This window comes from Strix uralensis, chromosome 10 (genome assembly GCF_047716275.1).
Source record: "Strix uralensis isolate ZFMK-TIS-50842 chromosome 10, bStrUra1, whole genome shotgun sequence".
NCBI classification, from domain to species: Eukaryota; Metazoa; Chordata; class Aves; order Strigiformes; family Strigidae; genus Strix; species Strix uralensis.
This window is the reverse complement of record NC_133981.1, coordinates 20,091,684-20,114,871: the sequence shown is the minus strand read 5'-3', so window position 1 is coordinate 20,114,871 and position 23,188 is coordinate 20,091,684. Positions and strand designations below refer to the sequence as shown.

The following is a 23,188-nucleotide window of genomic DNA, read 5'->3' as shown; positions in this document are numbered from 1 at the left end:
TGAATTTGTTCGCCAGCTTGTCCAAGGGAAACAGTGAAAGTCAGAGTTGCTCTCACAGGCCTCCCTCTCCAACAGGCTGGGTATATTTCTGGCAGTTACAGTTTAGTTCATACTGGTTATGATTTTGTCCTTTCTGCAGAATTCTTCACTTTGATTTAAGATGGAATTCTTGAAAAAAGTGAGCGCAGTAGGAATTGCTTTGGTTCCGATATTTAAAAAGTCATTCACCTGCCATAATATTCCATCCATATATATTTTACTGCTAACGTGCATTAATATGAGAACTGTGGAAGTAGATGCTTCTGAGGTAGTTCTTGTTGTTGCTCTTTGCAGTGCTATCTAGAATAATCAAATTTATTTGAATAGGTTGGGAGGGATAAGCCTTTGGAATAGATGAGGTGCCTTGGGGAGGCATTTACATTCATTGCTGTGTACCTATAGAAAGGGTGGTGCTTGTATGTTTTAATTTTTTTACAGGAGGATAGTTGTGTCAGCACCAGTTATTTAGACCCATTATGTTCTTTAAGTGAGGGAATACTCCAGGTTTTAGGGACAGCTGGGATTTTTCTATTTTCACTTGGTTGTGGTATAGCACTGGGTGTCCCAGAGGGCTGTGTGAGCAGTTCCTCTGGTCTTCCTGACTGGAACTTTGACCTGTTGCAGGTATTGCTGGACCTTTCTTATTTTCTAGCTGGAATAATGAAGGGGTGTTAGGGGAAGCAAACTATTCTTCAGATTGCAGGAGAGCCTGTACAGGCTCTTTTTTCTGTATCCCTTGGGTATAGAATGAAGGGGGAGATGTCTGAAATGGTTGAATGCAGATGCCGTTACAGCACTTGCATTCTGAGGCTTGGAGTAGATTTGTCTGAATGTTTATCTGTGATATTTAAAAGCTCAGAAGTGCTGCTGGCAAGTGTTGTTCACTTAATGAAGAAGGGAATGGATCTTTATGAGCTTGGAGTAGTTTTCCTTTTCAAAGGTGTTTCAGGGGGTGTGTGTACAATCTCATTATGTTTTGTTGCCTGCATTTAGGTAGTGGTTTTTTCCAAAGCGATTTGTACATTTGCATCAAGTTTCCCAGTCTAGTTCTGTGATGAATGAATAATGAATGCTCTAGATAAAATCATAATTACTTGTCATTTAGAAAACATCATCTTTATGCTTAGGTAAGTTTTTTGTTAGCATATGCTCACTTCATATAGTACTTATCAAAATGATGTTCTTCACACTGGGTATCTTATAGTCACAGGTTTCTTTTTCTGTAGTCTTTGGGTGATGATTTTTGTGTGGATTCTGCCAGTTCCATCATAGCCAGGTGATCTTCACTTCTTGTCTCCTGTTTAACTAACCAGTCACAGTACATTAAATTCAGAAGCACCTATGAGACAGGAGGTAGAGCTGTAGGGTTGTTCATCCATTCCCTGAGTGAGAAAAGGCTTTAAACCAATTAGAGGTATCCAACACTCAGTTAAACATGGCAATGTTTTTCAGAATGAACTTGTGCTATAAATGCTTATGTAATCTGTGTTGACCTATGACTCCCTTTATAGTCTGTCATTTGACTGATTCTTGAGTAAGTATTTCAGGAGTTCATGTGTATGTCGCTGTCTTAAGCATACCTGCACTTAACATTGCTTTGGATGTTCCTTCTCTGGGTCAGTTATGACAAATGAATATTTAATCTCATGGCAGATGGATATTGGCCATGTTATGGCTAATGAAGTGCTGAAAAATTTTGTGATTTTGGGCATGAAGGAATTTCATTTGCTTTGATTCCTACATGCATCTCCTATACAAGGCCAATTTACAAACTGGGATTGCCTTCCTCTAGAAGTTACAGCTCTTCACAGCAATCACAGTCTGTCAGATTGGAAACTAAGGGCATGGCAGTGTTTCGGACAGATTGTTTTCTAGTTTGGTCTGTTAATATTTCTAGTAGATTTTTATCAGACTGACAAAAATTGACACATGGAAATTTAGAGGCTTAAGCAGACTCTAGAGTGATCGTTCCCTCCATTAAATCACTCAGTACTGCAGGGGGATCTTGCTTTTGAGGATGGGAAGATAAATCTGTCAGCTGCTGTCTTGCAAGTAAAGGCTGATAAACTTGAAGTAATTGCTCCAGTGCTCCCTCCTGTGATCATTCTTCCTTCTTACTAGAGCCACTGACTTCTTGGAAACCTTGAACAAGTAGTGATGTGCGACCTGCTCTGTTTCCCAAGTACCTCTCTTCTGGTGCTCCTTCCGCTGCCCGCAGCTGCTCAGTGCCGCTGCCTTCTGCCTCCTTGGCAGTGTGAAGCTAATATGATTCTTGGCACTTTCACTGCTGTCTGGAGGGTGTTAAACTGGAATAATGACACTGATCATAATCTTCTGCCCTAGCTTTGTTGTTTCCTGAGTAAATCCCTGAGCAACAGCATAGGACCAACTCAGGTCTGCCCATGGAACTCAGGTAGAGTTTTGAAAAGCTTCAGTACTGAACACACTTGTGGTTAGGTGTGCATACTTCCCGTCATGGTCAGGGCAGTCATACACCAGTTAAGACTTGTGTTCCAAGTGTGCGCATGTTCTTTATTCTTCAGGCAAAGGACCAAAAGGAAACTTCTAACTTGGAAAGTGAAGTTCAGCAGTATTCTCACTTTTTTTCTTTCTCCCTCCTTGTTGCTGAGTATTTACTTGCCTCTTCCAAATGACTTGTAATCTTTGATTTAGATTATTTCAATGAATATAGCAAAACTGCGTGGGATTTCTTGCTCATTTTTTTTCCTTTTTTTTTTTTTTTGTTCTTGTTACCTCTGCCTTAGGCTAAGCCATGACTTCAGGATCTGGGCATGTGGACTCCAAGGCTGAGCTCACTGCTTTGCTTGAGCAATGGGAGAAAGAACATGGCAGCGGGCAAGACATGGTCCCTATTCTCACCAGGTAAGATCTATTAAATAAACTCCTAAATCTGAACATCTGAAGTTCCTTGACAGCGGCTTTTACCAAGCTTTTGCTTGAGATTTTTACATACCTGATTACCTGTTGGTAATTAATTTTCTTGGTCTGGAAGTTGAACTATAAGTGTGATATTTAAATACAGTTCTTGGTAAGAAGTTTATATGGCAAAGATCTTACACAGACTGTCTCTAAAACATGAATTTAATTATCTGAAATAATAGAAGTCAGGGAAATCATTAAATAGTTGAAATAACTTTGGTATCTTCACCTGAAGCTTGTAAAATGTTGATCAAGATCAAAAGCTATGAGACTGTTGTTCAATCAGAGTGGTGGTGTGGAGTTTGTGATTGTAGTAATATTAGTCACAATAAATGAAAGGATAAGAGCAACTCCTTGGATGAATCAAGGGGATTATATTGAGAAGATTTTATTGACACTCATAGGGAATATTTAAAGCAAAATTTAAAAACTTGATTAATTTTTTTTAAACTGGATGTTGATTGACTGACATTGTATTGTATGTGTAAGGAAAATATTCCCTGGACCAATAAATTACTTTTAGGAGATGTGTAGGTGCTAGTAACACCATTAATTATAAGACATCTTCTATTACAAGAGAAACATTTGAATTATCAATTGCATTTGTGGTTTCCCAAACCAGGCCTCTCTCAGGTAAACTGATACTACTTTTGCTTTAACAAGAGATTCACAGAAATTCCACCCAATTCCTCCTTGCGCCTCTGCTGACAGACCTGTGGCCTGCCTAGCACATGCAGGAGGACTCAACTGCACTTGTACATTAAGAGCAGTCCAGGTTTCTGTACTGCACTGCTCTGTGTTGTTTGGTTAGACAAGTCAGCGCACAGATTCTGAGCTGGCACTGGGTGGAAGTAACAGGAATCTGGTGGAGCTTCTTGGCACAGAACTGTGCCAATGCCTCACCTAGTGGGTACAACTTTTTTGCTGTTCTTACTACGTTTTAAACATAGCAGCTCAGAAGAGGGAGATGAGCAGCAGAAAGCTGATCCTAAACTTGAGAATGAGTAGGTCTCTTGAAAGAGATGTGTTTTGGTGTATCTTTGTGTGTTGTGTGATTTGTGTCTTGAAGGAACCATATGTGCTATTTCATGGCTTTTTTTTGAAGGCATAAACAGTAGAAATTGACTATATTCTAAAAAATCTAAAGACATTTGAACTAAACGTGTATTTTCTTGTATTTATATATGTCTGGCACTTCTTGCTCCCCCTCAGCTCCTTGAGTTCCTTTCACTACTTATGCCCAGACAAGTCTGATAACTCTCCTTTGGTTCTCCAAAAGTCAGAGTGGTTACGGATGGTGAAAGCTTGGGTATTTTGGCTTTAGTGGAGATAATACAGGTTTATTTAAGGTAGATATCAAGGGAATTTACTGGCTCTGGCAGAAGTTAGATGTACGGTGTTCCAGGTGTCAATGAAAGCCATATGTTGGTTTGGAGTAGAGGGTTTTAGATACAGCATAGGTTTAAAAGAATTTGCTGGAAGAGATGCTAGGAATCCTCACCAACTGGAGCTTGTGTTAGCTGATGTCCTGAGGCAGAGTAATGCCCTTGCATGTTGTTTTAGCCTTAAGGCAGAGGAAGCTGTGGTCATGCTTGCTGGTGAGTGATGTTTTTCTACTTCCTTCCGCCTTCTGAGCTAAGTGGAAGAAAAGTTCCCCGTGTGGATGGGGGTCCGTTAAATGTGATGCTGAGGCAGCGTATGTGAGAGTGCAGTAGTGAGTGTTTCCACAGTAATAGGACAAGAACAGCAATGGTGTGGCTTATGGGCCACAGCTGAATTGTCACTTCCAAATAAGCTAGTTTTCTGGATTTACAAACTCTGGAGTGTCTGAAGGTATTGAATTGAAGAAATTGCTTGGAAAGTGTGTCAGCAAACAACAGATATTTAATATATATGGTTTCCAAAAATATTGTAAATTGAAATGATCCTGCAAGAGCACTAGTTCATAGTCTGGATGCAAGTGATGTTCAATTGTTCTGGCCAATCCTGGAAGTCAGGTCCTTCACTGCATCCCAAGAGCCCCTTTTGTAAAGGGAGTAATTCAGCAGCTTAACACCATACTTCAGTCTCCACAAACTGAGCGTGTTGTGATATGGGATCCTAGAGCATCTTATGCTGTTGTAAAGGCTCAGGTTGGTCATTAATGCCAGATGATGGCATAGAGCAATATTAGGGTGGCTTTATATTATGCCATCTAGATCACTGGGGGTCTTGCAGAATTGACATACTTTTATGTATACTACTGCCCCTTCTTTTCCCACCCCCAAGGTGAGCTCAGTTTGTGGCAAGTGAAGGTGAGGATCTGACTAACTTTCCATAGATGATTGCAAAGACAGTTGTAAAGAGAAAAAAAATTAGAAGTGAGGGGAAAGAACCCCTCCCCCCATGTAAAACCTAGATCTTGTCTGCAAACTCTGAAGTGGCTAGAGAACCAATATAATGCCAAGTGAACGAAGGAAATCCTGAAACCTGAATAGAAGTTCAGTGTTTTTTGTGAATTGGTTTTTGTTAAAGCCCTGTGTACCACATGCCTATGTTATGAGGCAGGAACGAGCTTTGTTAGTTATTTGACTCTCCTGTGGTTTCAACTGAGGATTGACAAAGCTGTTGATCTAGATAGATTCATCCAAGTCACTTCACAAACCACCTTTGTATGTGTTAGTTAAAAGAAGGGTATTGTAAGCAAGCTTGATTTTTTTTTTTTCTTGTTGAAAGTCAATTTTAAAGAGGCAGTGCTTTTTTTATTTTGGTCAAACAATTGTGACTAATTGTCTCAAAAACCCCATAATCGGTGATTCATGTGCCTGTTTCATCTAGGCTGTGATAATGTTGTTGCGCTGAAACCACTCGGCAGCTTCAGTGGGCATGCTGTTTGGCTGCCTACCTAAACAGGGTGGACTGATGAGCATGTTATGCTCGTTTTCTGTGCTGCTTGTCTGTCCTTTCTGGCACATGATCAAAATGCTGATTATCACCTAAAAAGACCTGACAAGTCGAGGGTGCAGCTTCTCAACTCCCCATTTGTCCCAGTTGTCTGTCAGCAGGCACCCCTCAAGCTATTAGTTCTCAGGGGAAAAAAAAGAGGAGCTGGCAGTGGAGTATTTAAGTAACTCGCTTGTGCCAGAAATTCATGAGAGCTCAAGCTGTGCCACCTGTTAGCAAGGGACACAATTTGCATCTCTTCACATTCAGGCTTACTAAAAGTAAATATTAGAACCCCACAGGATAAACAGTTTGCTGAAAGATAATTGTCAGATCAGAGACAAGCAGGAAAGTTCTCTGCTCATTTCTGATTAGCTAATTTGCTGTTCCTACAATCTGGGCAGGTTTCATAACATTATCCTCTGTCATACTGGCAAGTCAGCGTAGTTCACAGAGGCAGGACTGAGTACATTTTTGCCTCTAATTGTCTCTGGGACCACAGGATATTTTCTGGAAAGTAACAGGAATGGAGTAGAAGTTAGTGGCATTCTGTAAGGGAAATCTCCTGCGAAAGACAAATATTTTTCCAGGGATTACTGCAGCCTTCCAGCAGTTTTCCCTCCCCTATAATAATCTCTGCCTATCGCTACCCTGAGGTATTAAGACCTTATTTTAAAATGCTGTGCTGCACATAGATTCTGCTCTGCACTCTTGACCTCAGTAGAGGGAAGGGAATGAGGTTTTATACCAAGGAAATAAGATTTAATTTCCTAACTTTTTTGAATACTGCTCTTTATTTTACCTCAAACTGCATATATTTCTGCTGTAACACTTCATGGAGAAAGACAGTGGATGATTATGGAATTATTTATTGCTTGACCATGAGATAATCTCCCTCTTGGTTTTGTTTAAATAAAAATAATAATTAATTCCCTTACTACTCATTCTAAATGAATTGGAGCATAGGATTTCTTGTGTCTGCTGAGGCTGCTTCTCAGTTTAGGAGAAGGCATAGCTTCAAAACAGCCTTCATTTTTTTTTCAGATATGAAGGAGCATTTAATGTATTTTGAAGGTCTATGAATAGGGAGCTGGCTGAGTTTCTCCTTGTCTTCTCCATTGCAGTAACTGACACATGCTAAAAAGTTGAAGGGATAAACTGAACAGAGATTACACAGCATTTTATTAAATATTAAATACTTTTATTACACAATATTATTAAAATTTAATATGCAAAAATAACAAAAAATTGTGTAGGCAGTTTGAGCAGCTTCCCCTGCTGAATAGGATGGATGACTAGGGCATGTGTTCAGGACTTACTCTACTGCAAAAGAAAGACTATGTGAAGGTGAGAAGTACAACTCAAGTCCTTTATTTACTCTATTTCTCTACAGTATGTGTTGTAGAACATCACCAGGACTCTAACATGAGTAAATAAAAGGTGTTGGCTCCTCCCAAGTGTCATGTTTGCGCATCACTGGGATGTTGATATGGATTCAGCATGTTTTGGAGCACAGTGTGGGGGGGTGAGGTATTAGAGGCAAGTCTCTTTTCTCAGCCCTCTTTTGTGAACAGTCTGAAATCCTCTGGTGGCACTGCACACTGTTCAAGTGAAAGTTGATGAGTGGTTTTATAGTACTTTGACAGATAGGCTGTTGTGAGGAGCTCTGCACTAAGAGAAGACCAAGTGTGAATTCTACTCATCTGATGTTGTTCTTTCTGCAGAATGTCCGAGCTGATTGAGAAGGAGACTGAAGAGTACCGCAAAGGGGATCCAGACCCGTTTGATGACCGACACCCAGGTAAGATGTCCTGAATGGTTTTGGCAGCACCAACTCTGTCACAATGGATACCTGGTAATTCATATTTAAGAGTAAGCAATTTTTAGCCTGAGTGTGCTCACTGCTGATCGAGGTCTAATACCGCTTCTGCACTGGGTAATTGTGCTCTGTAGTGCTGATATCTGGCAGTTTTGATGCAAGATTTTGAGGCCCTGGGTAGAGTTTGGGAAGAGTGTTTCAGAGGCTAGTTTATGACATCAGGGTGTGGTCATGTTAACAAGTTGTAGTTAATGTGAGGTACTAGGTGTTAGGTGGACAGAGAAGACAGTCTGTCTCAGATGATCTTGAATTTGCTGTTGAGTCAGTGCCGTGCTTTAGACTAGTCACAGCCACTGATGCTTTTTATCTTGTTATCCTTACGTTTTTTTTTTTTTTGAGATGACTTATTTTCAGGTTACTGGAACAGTTCAACGGGCATCTACGTCTTCACTGTCTACAAAGATGATGGTTCAGTACTATTGAACCTCTAAAATGTCTTGTGTTTTGACTAGTAGGTGTTCAAGGGAGGTAATGCCTGCTAGAAAAAATGTTAAATCGGTGAATAATTCACATGATTTCTCTTGTAATTTTCCTTCTGAGAAAGGTCCTGCTAACTAAAGTACTCCACAATCAATTGAAGATAGCAGTTCAGTATTAATCTTGACATCTTGAGGTAGGTGGGTAAGTCTTTTTTCCTGTTTCTCCCACAGGTCGAGCAGACCCAGAGTGCATGCTTGGTCACTTACTGAGGATACTTTTCAAGAATGATGATTTCATGAATGCGGTAGGTTTGCTCTGGGAACTGTATCTTCCAATTCCTGACACCTTCTTGTGGTTTTTGTTTACTCTGTGCTGGTTGACCTCAGTACTTGTTTAATATTTATTTCACTGGTGTTGGGACTATCTCTTCCATAGCAGTGGTTTTAAAATGGGTTTAAGTGCAACTCATTTGCCACTGTTAAAGTGACTCAAGGAAAAGGGAGTTCATGAGCTGTTTGGGATTGCTGGAATATGTGTAGCAACAACTGAATTAGTACTTCTCAAGGTTTATCAGTCCCTTTAATTATGTTTTTAAACTTGTATTAGAGGAGCTACATTTTCTTTTATTTCTATAATGGAAATTAGTACCACTAATTCCAGTGCCTTGTCTCTGAATGCTTGCAAATGCTGGACTGCCCGTAGGAGCAGAGGGGTATGTCAGCTCTAGAAGACTCAGGCAGAGAATTAGGAGGCAAATCTGGCTTTTCTCTTGCGTTGCTATAGTCAAACATGAGTTAATAGCTAGAATTTTTGTTACCCTTACTTCCCAGCAAGCACCTGTATCAGTACACATTGCTATAAGGATTCTAACAGATTGCTTGCGTGTAGCTTTCTGTCTTAAACTGTAAGCAACAAGCCAACATAGATGCCATTAAAAATGTGCAATTTTTTTTTTTTTTTAGGTATTACCTTTTCATGTTTACACTGTTACTAAACTGCATTTTTTTTTTAGGCATTTGTCTTTACAAATCAGTTCAAGATAGGCATTTGGTCAGTGAACAGCAGATCAGAGGGGAATGCTGTTTCTCTGAGAAGTAATTTCAACTTTGGAGGCAGTGGAGGGAGCCGGTTAAAGGCTAGTCATCTTGAGATCCAGAGCTTATGTACTGACATTTCTTACTTTATCATTTTGCTGTTGTGGGAGTTGTAAGGCTTTCACTGCACTGGTTTTGGTCAGAGTTGAATTTCAAACAAATGCTGTTCCTGGTCTTCTCTAGCTAGTGAATGCTTATGTGATGACAAGCAGAGAACCTCCATTAAACACTGCCGCCTGCCGACTTCTTCTGGATATCATGCCGGGACTGGAGACAGCCGTTGTCTTTCAGGAAAAGGTATCATCTGTACTAAGGCTTGGTTTTTAAGCTTGGTGTATTATGTACTCCAACAGTTCTTCCCATTGGAGAAACCAGTAAAGAGCCATGTTGAAATCCTGGCTCTCAGAGACAGTCTATTCAATCTTGGCTCATTCAGCTGATCAAATCTCGGGTATTTCGCAGCTTTTAAGGTGTAACAGGTCTGATTCAAACAGAGGAGCTGGAACTTAATGTAATGTTTTGGGAAATGTTATAATTTGAATTGTTACTTTATAAGCCTGTGAATGGAGCAGGCTGTGTAGAACCTGAAGACTTGCTGTAGGAGTCTTGCCCAGTAATCCCCAGCTACAGCAAAGCAATAGCATTATTAGGGCCAAGTGATAAGCAAGTCATACTTGAACTAAGCAGTCTAAAATCCACATGCTTTGTGGGGATTATCTGGAACTGTGATGGGCAGCTGAATCAGACTTCTGTATGTTGGCAAGTGCGGTTTTCAGAAGGAATGCACAGAGAGTTGAAAGTGAGGAAGGAGAAAGTTGATTTCACTCCTGAGCCACAGTTTCCTCATCTGTAAAAATGACTGTAATGTTTTTCTGAAGTTTGGAAATCAGCTAGTGCTTTATATAAAAGTTCTAAATTCATTTCTTTAGTGTTGGAAATATGGATATGAACTCTAAAGCATGGTAGAAGGAAAGAATAATGTTCTCCCTTTGTGAAGGATTGAATTTAATTTCAGATTTTTGTGATCTGTCCAATGTGAGACTGTTTTGCTTTGAATTTTTTTGGATCCATAGTTCCCTATTTGTGCAGGATGTAGCTCTTTTCAGAGACTAGATCTCTCTGTAAATTGAAATTCAATTTTTAAGTTAATTTTTGTGCTGCAGGGCTTGCTTGCTGTTGACTTGTGGCTGCCTCCTGCTCCCGCGGTGGCTCGGGGGGGGGGGATGGGGGGGGGGGGGGGGGGGGTCCTGCCTGCTCGCCCCGGGGCGGCGCAGCGGCTTCGGCTGGGGGTTTAATGACGTCAGAGCATTTGAAGAATGCATTGTTCTTTAAATATATGACAGGCTACTCTTCAAAATCTGTAAGATGAGAGTTCTCATTGAAATGTATGTCTATTCATTATTACTTTTAACTGAGCTTTTAGTGTATGGTACCTATGATTCGAATTGTGTGCACAATAATGATGTGGTGGTGTATGATGTTTCAAAGTCCGGTAGTGATTTACAGGAAAAAATGGAATCTTTAATTCTTAACCATTGTCTCTTTAATTGACTGTTTTAATTTTTAATTAACAGCCTTGTTAAGAAAAGTTGGCTGGCAGAATGTGTTTGAACACTGCTGATACTGTTTCTATTGAAAATACTAACCATATTTAACATTAATATTTACGTATGTACAGATTGGTATACTTGCATGCATTTCTCTCTTCTGCAAACATTATGGATTTCTGACTATGTTGAAAATTGTTTTGATTGGTGAGTAGTCATTAGTGTGAAGAGTTCCTGTGGCACCAGATAGCTTGCTTATTTAAGTGACTTTTAATTTAGCCCTAGTGAACTTCTAGTGAAATGTAAGAAATTTATCCAAATTCCATTCTACTTGCTGTAAGTTCAACATGGTTTCTTTGAAATCTGATAAATTGCTGGAGATTTATATCAGTGAGACTGACAGAACCTTTGGGCTCGTTTATTTCGACTAATTGATTTATACCTGTAGTGTTTTTCTGCTTCCTAGGCAGTAGCTTGACTGGCCACTTCAGAAGATTTTTGCAAGGGTGCAAATCCTGATTCGAAGTATCTGATGCCTGGGAATAGTTTTATGCAGCTTAAAATGTCAGATTTCTTTCCTTTTTGGTTCCAGATATTTTTGATTCATTACATGATTGGTAGGAAATCTAGCCTGGTCTTTACTAGAGATAAGGAGAATTGTTACTAACAGATGCTTTCACTGGGACTGATAAGTTAAAAATTACATATAATTATTGGAATTGCTTTTTTATTTGTTTCCTTCTAGGAAGGCATAGTTGAAAATCTCTTTAAGTGGGCGCGAGAGGCTGATCAGCCGCTAAGGACATATGCAACGGGGCTATTAGGAGGAGCCATGGAAAACCAAGATATTGCTGCAAATTATAGGGACGAGAACTCACAATTGGTAATGATCTCTTGATCACTTTCCTTTTTTAGAGGGCAGGTACCTTTTTTTTTTATTTGTGGGGAGCTCACATTCATGAGTTAATATATGGGTCTTACAGTGGTTGTAATAATATCTGTAAGAGTCAGTAGCTCATACTTTCCATCCTTTCCTGACCATGCATTTGCTAAGACTGGGGCATGTGGCCTGATTATTCTGTCATACTAATTGTGTTAAAAATGCCAATGGAAACCTAAGAAGGCCAATACTATACTTCTTAATGGCACTTATACCTTCCTTAAAGAAAAATTTTCAGAAGCTTTACATCTGTAACTATCGCATGTTGTGATTTACGTATCAGACAGGGATTTTAAAATGAAAGGTAAATCAACATGGGGACAACTTAATATGAAATTGCATTCACATCTCTTCCAAACCTTTTGCTGGTTTAGTGTTGATTCTGTATGATGTTTATCAGCAATCAAGATGACTTTTGGAAGAAGGCAGGATAGGCAACTTTGTGTTGAAGCATAGGTGCATTCTAATTCTTGCACAGCTCAGGCCTTTAAAAGTGTGACCTTAGGTTTTGTGGAACTGCAGTTTATCAAAGCTGCTGCTTCAAAAGGGAATGTTGCCTTTACTCTAGGCTAGGCAGAGATGATGGTGCAACCTGGTATGTGATTCTGTTAGCACCAATATAGCTCATCTGCTCTTGAGGGCTTTCAAGCCACTTCCTTCTTGTGCAGGAGAGTAGGTGCTGAAATTTTAGAATGAAAGTAGCTGTAGCATAAAGGATTGGAGTTTCTTATTCACTTTGAAGTCATTGTTTTTCTGGGCAAATGTACACCACAGCATACTTGACGCTTTATGCTGTGGAGTTGTTTGTATGATAAGAACAAAAAATATGGCCAATGTGAGTGGCATATCAAAGCACGAAGTGTGTTCTCATGCATGCTTCTTCTCTGAAACAGGTGGCTTTGGTGCTTCGACGGCTACGGGAGTTACAGGTTACTGAAATGACTACAAAACAAGAAAACAAGCGTCCCAGTCCTCGGAAAGTGCCATCAGATCCTCTGCTGCCTCTAGATGAAGAGGCTGTGGACATGGATTATGGGGAGATGGCAGTAGATGGAGAGCAAGAGGAAGTTTCTGGTGATATGGACATCTCCTTTCATCTTGATTCAAGTCACAAGACCAGCAGCAGAGTAAACTCTGCTACAAAGCTAGATGATGGGGGACTGAGAAAAAGCAAATCAGGGAAACAGCATGAAAGAGATGGCTTCCGGAAGGCCAAGCAGAAGCTGGGCTTCTCTGCTTCAGAATCAGAGCGGATGTTTGTTGAACTGTCCAACAGCAGCTGGTCAGAAATGTCCCCGTGGGTGATTGGCACTAATTATACACTTTACCCTTTGACTCCTGCCATAGAGCAGAGGCTAATTCTTCAGTACCTGACTCCCTTAGGGGAATACCAAGAGGTGAGCATATGAAGGTGGGAGGAAGCACTCTGTGCTTGAATTTTCCTGACAAAACTGTGAGTGGTATTGTGGGGAAAAATTTGCAGAACTGTTACATCGCTCTGATGTTTCCTGATGTGATAGAGATCGGTAACCTTTCCTGAGTTGTTGATGACTTTCAAATCGATGAAGTCATAGTTTGAGTATTACTTGATAGGTAATACTCAAACCTGAACCTAACAGGTGTGTGGTCTAGCAGTTGGAGCATGGCACTAGCAATTTCATTCCTGGTTTCTGTTAAATTTGGTGATTGTTTACATGACACAGGGCAAGTCACTTTGTTTTGAAATACAGATGTTTTTCCTCTTTCCTCTGGGGGATGTGACAGACTCCTGCAAATAAAAGTCTGAGGAAATAATGAACTTGAAATTCTAAATGAAGTGGTTTGTGTAACCTCTGCAGTAGTTCTGATGAGAAATGGCAGTGCCCATGTTATGCAATGCTTTTGAGAGCTGTTGTTACTTACATGGACAAAGTAGTTGGGCAGGGTCAGACTTACCAAAGTGTGTTTCTTTTTTCCTTTTTTTAACCATAAAACTCAAGTTGGCACAGGTCTGCAGGCCACCTTTATCTCTGTCTAATCTTTTTTTTAAGGTGGTTTAACTTAATTTGAAGTAGAACAAAGCAACACAGTTTTGCTTTGTGATATACGTTGTGTGTCTGCACGTGTGTGCCTTGCTTCTGTGAGAGCCAAAGAAACCATTATCCCTCTAATACGCTGCATGCTGACTGGATCACTTCATATGCCAGCAATAATAGGATATAAAAATGGGAATTAATACTATAAAGCAGTTACACAAAGAATTATGCAAAGGGTTTTGGTTTGTTGCCCTGCTCTCCTGTTTTTTCTGTTCAGTTGTTGGGTAGTTGTCTTTGCACAGATGGAAAGTGGAACCTATCGCCAGGGTGGTATCTGTGTGGACTTGCCATAGCCGCACTTGAAGGAGAGTCTTAAGATTTCCGTGTGGCAGCTGTCATGCACCTTGCTGCAGTCAGCAGATGTATTACAAGAGGTCTGTTAACCTTTATTGCTTCCTATGGATGGAGCTGGTTACCACTGACCTCTCATAACAGGTATCTGCTAATAGGGGAAAACTGGGGGTTTGAGAGAGTAAAAACCAAAACAGACTTTGTATTTCCCATGAAACATTCAGCTAGTCTCCCAATTTTATTTTTCTCAGCTACTGCCCATCTTTATGCAACTGGGATCAAGGGAACTGATGATGTACTACATCGATTTGAAGCGAACCAACGATGTGCTGCTCACTTTTGAGGCCCTTAAGGTAAATTACTTTCATAATGCATGAAATGTACCATAAACATTGTAAAAACATTGAATATGTGTCTGCCTCGTGCGTCAAAGGCAAGTGCTCACCTTCTTTAGGCCTGTGTATCTTGCAGCATTCCCTGGGATTGGAATTGTCTTTCATGCAACCTGAATGCATTGCAGTTTTGTTTATATAACTCTCAAGTATTTAAAATAACAAGAAAGGGGGGAGTGGATAAAAAAAATCTTAATTGAGCAGCAAGTGCCATTAATTTGACCCGCCATTTGCCTATCTGAAGATGATAAAAATTCCTTTTTCTGTTAAATGCTTGTGTTCCTGCTGTCCTTAGATGGCATTCCTGAGTTGTTTCACTGCCTGTCATCTCAAGGGACATTTGTAAGGGTTAAGAAGCATAAACATCTTACTCCCAGAAGCCCCAGCATGACATCTCTGAGCTTAATGTTTGAAATACAATAGTTTTGTGTGAGTAGTCTTTAAGGTTACCTCCCTGACGTACAAAACCACACAAAATAACCTGCAGTGCAGCAGTACAAGCTATATTTTTGTGTGCATTCTTTCCCTCTTTGACAGTAACTTCTCTGCCTCTGATCCTCCAGTGTCATCTTTCTCTCCGTTTCATTTTCATTGTCTGAGAATTTATTTCCAAGCAGCAGTGTTCCTACAAAAGGTGTAGGTTACCTCAGTTGGGAGTGGAGTGAGGTTTACAATGGTTCTTACTGTTTCCTCTTAAGGTGTTGATAATACACAAAAGTAGTGTGTAGTAAACCTCAGTGCAGCTGCAGCCTTCCGTTTTAACAATAGCCTTTAAACTTCATTTTGTAAAATTCTTCTTGCCAGCAATATGGTATATACAAAGTGTGAATGCAAATTTAAATATTTCTTAGTGATAATAGAAAGTGATTTAATATGAAAAGAATAGGAAGACTTAAGATGGCCTATTGGATAATTTCTGAGTTGCTCTGCTTTTCTTGTTTTTCTTTTGCAAGATGTGTTAAACAAAGTGATAGTGCCTTTTTTTGCTTTTGTCATTGGGATAAATACTACATTCTGCAGTTAAATATAATGGGAGGAGGAAGTAAGTGGACAAAGCACGGAGCGCTTGTTTTTTCTGCCATCTGTTTTTCTATGGGGCGGGGGATGGAACTGATGACAGTTTGAAGAATTCCAGTCTAATCTGCTTTTATCCTTCCTTAGCATTTGGCATCATTGCTGCTGCACAACAAGTTTGCAACAGAGTTTGTTGCTCATGGAGGAGTGCAAAAGTTACTGGAGATTCCTCGTCCTTCCATGGCAGCAACAGGGGTCTCCATGTGCTTATATTATTTGTCTTACAATCAAGATGCAATGGAGAGGGTAAGAGGCATTCTTCTACTGTAACTGCAGTGATTCCCATTGTTTCTTGGTGTTTCTACATGTGTTCAAACAGTGAATAAACATTTCCTAAGCTAAAAAGCAAATTTATGTAGAAGGCTCTGGTATGTGCAGAGGCAATAGGAAGCATATAAATAATGGTGTGTTTTGAGTGTTTTATTTCAAGGGTGTGGATTTCTGTTCCTAGGGAATTAACTGAAGACCTCTGTCTTGTGGGCATTGTCTCAATACTTTCATCACCTTCTTCATCCTATTCTTTCCTCTTTCCTCAAAAAAAAAAAAAAAAAGTAGTAAAAACTCCTCTATTCTCATTTGTCTTTCCTCTCCTGCCTGTTCCAATGGACTCTTATACCTGAGGTTGTTTCTTCTATGCTCAGTCCCCGTGTGGGCAGCTTCTGTGTTACACAGTACCTCAGTCAGATTCCAGACAGCAACACCCCTTCTGTGGTGATGTTAAGAGTGCAGCAGAAGACCGATGCAGATCTGGTCTGCATCGTTCAGAACATCAAATTAAATGACACTAAGGGTTATCTGTGGCCTGAGCTTACACCTGTTAAAACAGGTGATAATGAAGGTAAAGTTCCTCACCTCATATTTTAACATAGAAAAAAATTCTTAAAAGAAATCCTCCTCTCAGTTCAGTAACATTCCTCCAGCAAGCATCCCTTCAGACAGGTTGATACAGCTGTCTATCATTAAGCTTCAATTTTCCAACTGCTTTAAACAGTGATTCTATTTCCCTTTTTATTTTTTGTACTAGCAGCAGCACGTGCATGCTGAGCCAGACCTACGAACTGATCCAACTTATTCTAAAGTTGCTACCATGCCAAGAAAAAAAAAACCAAAACAACAACTTTCAGCTTGTGAGCATTAGTACTGGCATATGGGAGCATCCTGCTCTAAGATTCATTCAAAGTAACTGCAAAGTTGTAGCCTTAAGCCTTCCAACTCTGCTCTGCTTTAAGTGATGGCTTTCGATTCCTAGCCTGTCCCTGGCATTGTCTAGTATTGTGGGGTTTTTGTCAGCTGAAAATGGAAGCAGTTAAACTTGCAACTGTACATTTCTGCTTACTTTATTTCTAGTTTTTGATGCTGTCTGAATGTGTGTTGTGATTTTAACATGCTTAACACTCCTGAGCACGTAGAGGCTGGACTGGTAATGGTTGTTTAAGGCCGTATCTGTAAGGATTCTGCTGGCATTTGTGTTCTGCAGGCATTTGTATGAGTGAGTTCAAAAACCTTTTGGTAATCATGGTTGATCAGGGCTGTCTGTATCCTGTATTACATCTCCCTTATGAGGGCAAGAAAGGTGAAATGGGAATAATGTTCCCTCCACTTCTTTTTGCCCATTATGTCAGAAAGATGGCCCTTGGCTGCATATGACCTGCTTTCGTGTTTCTCTGAACTTTGTAATGAGAAAACTCTTTATGCTCCTTTTTTTTTCCTTCTTTTTTTCTCTGATTCCTCTTGCTGCTTGCACAGTAGTTTAAAAGGAAAACCAAAAGCTGTGGCAGGGTGCTGCGTGAGCATTCCATTCCTTCTGCTTGATATTCTTGGGCCATGTGATAAAACCATGCTGCTGTTTTGTGGTGACATTGTCCCATCTGCCAGATGTTACCCCAATATCTACAGGTACCAGGTAGACAGGTTTCTGTGGTACACTCCTCTTGTCTTTGGATTTCAGAGGAAGCCAGTTTCAAGGGGCAGCCCCTTGTCACTTAGTCCATGCCAAGCCTCAGGGTTTGGGGTGGAAGCAAGGCTGGAGCTGGTAGTGCTGTGTTCTCTGAGTATGTCCAACACCAGCAGAGAAGGGACGAATCTGCTGACTTGGCATATAGCAGCTGGCATATAGCACTCCGCTGTTCCTCTCAGCGCTGACCCTGGCAGAGGGTTCTGAGTTCCTCATCATTGGAAGCTGACAAATGTATGCATGAGTGCAGTTCTGAGCACATGGTCTGCACATCTCAGAGGTGGGGTCTGGGTGAAGAAAAAGACCAGCTCAGTTGTCTATTTCCAGAGAAGGTCAAGGTTTAGATTTGCATTTGATGATCCTTGCAATTCCCCTAGACTTCAGTGCTACTGGGGTTTGCCAGAACTTCAACATAGCATATGATACTGTTACACTGAGAAGAATTTTTGTTTCTTTAGTGGAAACTTCCCTTCCTTCTCTGCCTCTAGTGAAGCATTCTTTGGATAGCTTGAAGTGGTATGGAGAAGGACTTTGTGGAATTATACTACACTAAGACTGCTGTATTTATTGTGTTTAGGTCTGGGAATGGACCATTTGCTAGTCCTCCATTGCCACATCATAGTCTTTATTAGTCTCACAGGGGCTTTCTTTTACTCCTCTGGAAATGGGACTTCTTATTTCCTGTCTCTGATGTCCCAAGTCAAGCTGTGGGAGTAACTGATGTTTGTCTGTTTGCCCCTCAGAACTCTCATTCTCCTTGGACAAATTCTCCTTAGCAATCTGTTTGAAGTCCTTCTCAAGAATGTTCTTTTGCTTTCTAGGTGTGCATGCACCCCCACAATGTACTTTCAGATGTAGTAAACTACACCTTATGGCTAATGGAGTGCTCCCATGCCTCGGGCTGCTGCCATGCTACCATGTTCTTCTCCATTTGCTTCTCCTTCCGTGCTGTCCTGGAGCTCTTTGACAGGCATGATGGCCTTCGACGTCTGGTTAACCTGGTAAGGCTTGTAGTTTTATGTGGTGAACTGGGTTTTAGTGTCAGGTTTTGCACCCTTTACAGTGCAACCATGGAGAGTTCTGTTCTTTCTTTGGTTTTGCTTGTTTTTTTTTCCTCCTCAGCTCCCAAGAGATGGAGAGATGACATGAGTTTTCTAAGCAACATACACATGGATCTCTTTATTTTTCTTCTTATTGTGTTTATTTTCCAGAGACTTGCTACCCTTTTGAGAGCTTTTTGGTGCAACTCCTGGGTTAAGCAGTACTTATTTAAACAGTGGTAGCTTAGTGGTAGTTCAGATGTTTCTCGCCATTCCACATACATGTGTGGTATTGTCGTGCACCCTTTTGGATGCAGATAAATCCAGCCTTGTTCCAGGAGAGGTACAGCTGTGTTTGTGCTGTGGTAACCACCGTACCTTATGAGGATAAATTATACTGTTTATGTACAAAAGCTGGTACGTCTGCATGATATTGCTCTGCAGTCCCAATAGCCTGGGTTGTACCTAACTGGGGGACATCAGCACTGCAGGGTGTAAACACGCTTTGTGTTGTGTAATATAAGGAGGGGGAATGGTTCTTTTAAGACTTACTATTTATCCATTCAGATAGCCTTTTCTGTTCGGACAGCTTTTGTCAGCTTTCAGAGAGTGTGCTTGTATGTCCTGCATAGCAAAGTAAGTTTGTTTGGGTTTAGTACAAGTGCAGCTGAGAACTGTAGGTGCCTTTTTCTCCTGAAGGGTAAGCTGATAAAACTTTTTTTTTCCCCCCCCACCCAACCTCTTTCTGAAGATAAGCACTCTTGAGATCTTAAACCTGGAAGACCAAGGAGCCCTTCTGAGTGATGATGAGATCTTTGCCAGTCGCCAGACTGGGAAACACACCTGCATGGCTTTGCGTAGATACTTCGAGGCTCACCTTGCTATCAAACTTGAACAGGTGAAGCAGTCGCTCCAGCGCACTGAAGGTGGCATTCTGGTCCATCCGCAGCCCCCCTACAAGGTGAGTAGCATGTTGCAAGCTTTTAACATGGTTGTTGCATTTTTCAAGCAAATCCAAGATGCAGGAAAATGTGGATGTCCTTTGAAGCCAGTGGAATAACTAGGCAGTGTGCAATTTGTAGGGATAGGAATTTTTTTATTTGTACTTTTTTCCTGCCTTGTGGAATGACAGTAATAGAAAAATACAGAAGAGCCTTTGAGGTTCATCTGAACTACATTTGATTAAGTTTCCTGCTCATCTGCTGTGATTCGCTTTCCGTATCTCAAAAACTTAAGTTAAAGGCAGGTTATTTTTGATACTTGTGGGTTTTTTCTATTCTTTTAATCTCTGAAAGGACAAAATCTGTATGTATAGAAAAGTGCATAATGTTGAAAAACTTGGAAATAAGTTTGTTTTGATAATGACAACAGAAATGTGTCTTTTGGACACCATGGTTTTTAGGAATGACCTGTGAGATTCTTGTGGTGGCCATGATTATTTTTTTAACTACTTTCTCCCTGCAAAGTGATTTTTTTTTTTTTTTTTTTTTAAACTGAATTTTATGGCTGCTTGTTTTGAGGGAGCATTCACCTGTGATTCCTGGTTTAATTTATGATGGTATTCTAGAAGAGCTGAAATAAGAAAACATAAGGGGTTTTTTGCTTCTGCAAAAATCACTTATTTTCAGTAAATAAAGAAATGTGTATAAGCTGTCACCTTCTTGTGTAATTTAAAAAATAAAAATTATTGAAAGGCAAGCTTGTTAGGAACTTCCATTTTTTCTTTATGTTTTGTAGTCAGAACTAAGAAACTGTAATTGAATATTTTTTGCAGCCTTTTTTAATATTACAGCAGAAATTTATTTTGAATGATGGTCTAGTAACTGCTAGATTAGTAGCTTAAAAACAAAGTAGAAGTTTAATGTAATTTTTCTTCTTAAACTAAGAAGTTTAAGAAGAGCCTAAGGCTTCTAGGACTGCAAAGAAACTTAAAGGATGTTATTCTTAAAATTATTATTGTATATTATAGTGACAATTGCTGTATTCTTCTATACTTGGGGAATAAAACAAAGTAAATACTTAATCTGCAAGAGACAGTGGTAGTCTACTCTTTGTGGATGCAGTTTTCAGTTAAATCCCAGCAGGGGAAGACTTGGTGTGCATTCTTGCATTCACTTGATGTGATGTTCCAACTCACTTCCCTGCAGGCCTGTTCGTATACTCATGAGCAGATTGTAGAGATGATGGAGTTCCTGATTGAGTATGGTCCAGCACAGCTCTACTGGGAGCCAGCAGAGGTTTTTCTCAAATTGTCTTGCGTCCAACTCATGCTTCAGCTCATTTCAATAGCGTGCAACTGGAAGACATACTATGCAAGGTGAGCAGTTTGCTGTAGTATGTATTTTAGTGCAGTAAGTTGTGACTCCTGGGCAGGACATTACATTTCTAGATTTTCTGCCTCTCTGATAGCATTTAGAACAAGCATGTACTGGTTAGTGCTGTTAGGGCCTGTGCTGTGACTACATAGTGCTTATGAAACTTAACACCTTGGAAGGGGGAACTAAAATTTTGAGGTAGAGAGAGGGATGTCATGAGATTTCTGAAGAGCCAAAATGCCTCAGGCCTTTGATTTCTGAGAAATCAGTGTCATAGTAGAGTTTACTCACAGTTCCGTGCTGCTTTCTATCTGTCTCAAAATCTGTTTACCTCTTTTTGTTAGAGAAAAACTAGAAAACCTTCAAAGTAGAGGATGAAATGAAAACATATGTTAATCCTGGAAACAGGTGTAACGTCTGTTTTGATGTAGTAGGTTTAGCTGACTTGAGGATACTGTGTATCACTTGATTGATTTGCTGGTATTTGAAATTTACTGAGCAAGTATAACTGTGCAAAGGAGTTGTGTGACTATGCAACAAGCCAGCATCTGAGAGAGGAAAAAGACTGAAGTTTGTTACTGTGCATTGCTCAGGTTCATGTCCCTAGGTGATACACCACCAGTTGTTAAACTCAACATGTTGGTAGAGGGGCTCACCTTATGATGCCACTTTTAAGTTTCTCTGTTGTCTTGGCTGCAGACAAGCTGTGGGGGCACTACGGTATTCTGTTATCTTTCTGTGGCACCTCTTCCCCATACCTCCCTACCCCAGAAAAATCTGCAGCATCCTTACTGTTATGAAAGAAAGGGAACTGCCACCAGGCTCAGAATACCGTTAGGATCCCGTCCCCAATTCAAAAGGAGGATGGGTGCAAGATTCTAGCCTCTGTTTATCCTAATGACCATCTGCTCCCCAGAGTGAAACTAGTCCTCTCACTGGTGAGTCACTGTCTGCTATAACTAGTTGTCATCAGCGATGTTCTTGTCACCAGGACTCACTCCTCCTTATTTCTGCTGCTTGCAGGAGCTCCTTGCCTAACTTAACTTAAAAACCTTTGAAATCTGTTTTGCTTCTGCAATCCCCTGCCTCCCACCCCCCCACCCCCCCCCCCTCTCTCAAGGTTGCACTCTCCTGGGTAGTTTGTGTTCTCTTGTTTCTTACTCTCTGCAGCTGTTTCCTAATTGCTAACTGGATTAACTCCTACCTTTCCATAAAGGCTTGCAAGCCTTCCCCCCCCTTTTCTTGCACTGTTCTGCTCTTTCACCTCTTAACAGCCCTTTTCATCTTCCATGCACCTTTGTGTCCCTTAAACTGGTGCCTAACTTGATGCCTTTTTCCCTATCACAATTGTCTGTTTTACTGCTAAGCAGTTTCCCTTTCCTTCAGAAAAGCTTCTTTCCTAGTTGACTGGTGACAGGGTATTTTAGACAGCAGTGTTTCCCAGCTAAGATAGAGAGTTAGATTAGATTTAGAAGCTTAATTTAGAATGCTTTTGTGGATAAGTCTTAACATTCTTATTTTTATAAATACAAAATTAGAGTGCTTTTAGGAGCCTGTGGGCAGCGTGGACTAAATGTTGACAGACTGCAGACAGTGGTGTGTATGTGAGCACTGCCTTTTGTGTAGACTAGCCCTTTAAGAGTGGAACATTCTAAAAGCAAAAGGCACCATCAAAAACGTCAGATGTGACTGACTTACTGCTCTTTGTTGGAGTAGATTAAATACTATCTTATGTTATTGCAACAACTCTATATGTACACCTCTAAGAAGTTCCGCTGTTGTTGTCTTCCAGGAATGACACAGTACGATATGCTTTGGATGTACTAGCCATCCTGACTGTGGTTCCTAAAATCCAGTTGCAGCTGGCAGAACCTGTGGATGTGTTAGATGAAGCTGGATCTACTGTTTCCACTGTGGGTAAGCTGAATATGGTCCTGATGACTGACTTATCCATTGTCTTCTGCTACATGGTTTTTAGCTGTCTGTTTCTCACCTCCAGTGAGACAAGGGTTAAAATAATTAATGTATTTAGAGTTACCATCAAGGATGCAAATAAATGGGAGAGTAGACTGTGGTTTAAATTGTGTCATGATTAACACTGTGGTTGGATTACAAATTTGAAAGCATGGTCTTTGACTTGTGCTTGTTTTCAAGAGCTCATTAAATACAGATGGAGGCAAATCTACTTTCATAATGGGACTATTAGGTTCCCTCAACTTCTCAGAAATGTAGGTCTCCTGGGGATATGGCATTTGAGAATATGGGA

General features: G+C 40.4%; 1 protein-coding gene across 14 annotated transcripts in view; it reads left to right on the top strand.

The window, feature by feature from the left end:
• Positions 1–23,188, top strand: part of DCAF1 (DDB1 and CUL4 associated factor 1) — a 56,759-nt gene that overhangs the window by 2,673 nt on the left and 30,898 nt on the right. For 12 of the 14 annotated variants that reach the window (XR_012630302.1, XR_012630303.1, XM_074879596.1 and 9 more), the window contains 12 exons: positions 2,805–2,922; positions 7,626–7,702; positions 8,431–8,504; positions 9,478–9,591; positions 11,587–11,724; positions 12,675–13,178; positions 14,399–14,500; positions 15,701–15,859; positions 18,389–18,568; positions 19,359–19,568; positions 20,755–20,924; positions 22,715–22,839. Coding sequence is in view for 12 of the 14 variants with exons in the window: in XM_074879596.1 (XP_074735697.1) it covers positions 2,813–2,922; positions 7,626–7,702; positions 8,431–8,504; positions 9,478–9,591; positions 11,587–11,724; positions 12,675–13,178; positions 14,399–14,500; positions 15,701–15,859; positions 18,389–18,568; positions 19,359–19,568; positions 20,755–20,924; positions 22,715–22,839 (1,963 nt within the window). In the remaining 2 variants the exon portion in view is untranslated. Of the gene's footprint in view, positions 1–2,804; positions 2,923–7,625; positions 7,703–8,430; positions 8,505–9,477; positions 9,592–11,586; positions 11,725–12,674; positions 13,179–14,148; positions 14,292–14,398; positions 14,501–15,700; positions 15,860–18,388; positions 18,569–19,358; positions 19,569–20,754; positions 20,925–22,714; positions 22,840–23,188 lie in introns of those variants that run through there. The other 2 variants (XM_074879595.1, XM_074879601.1) reach the window with 2 other exon arrangements.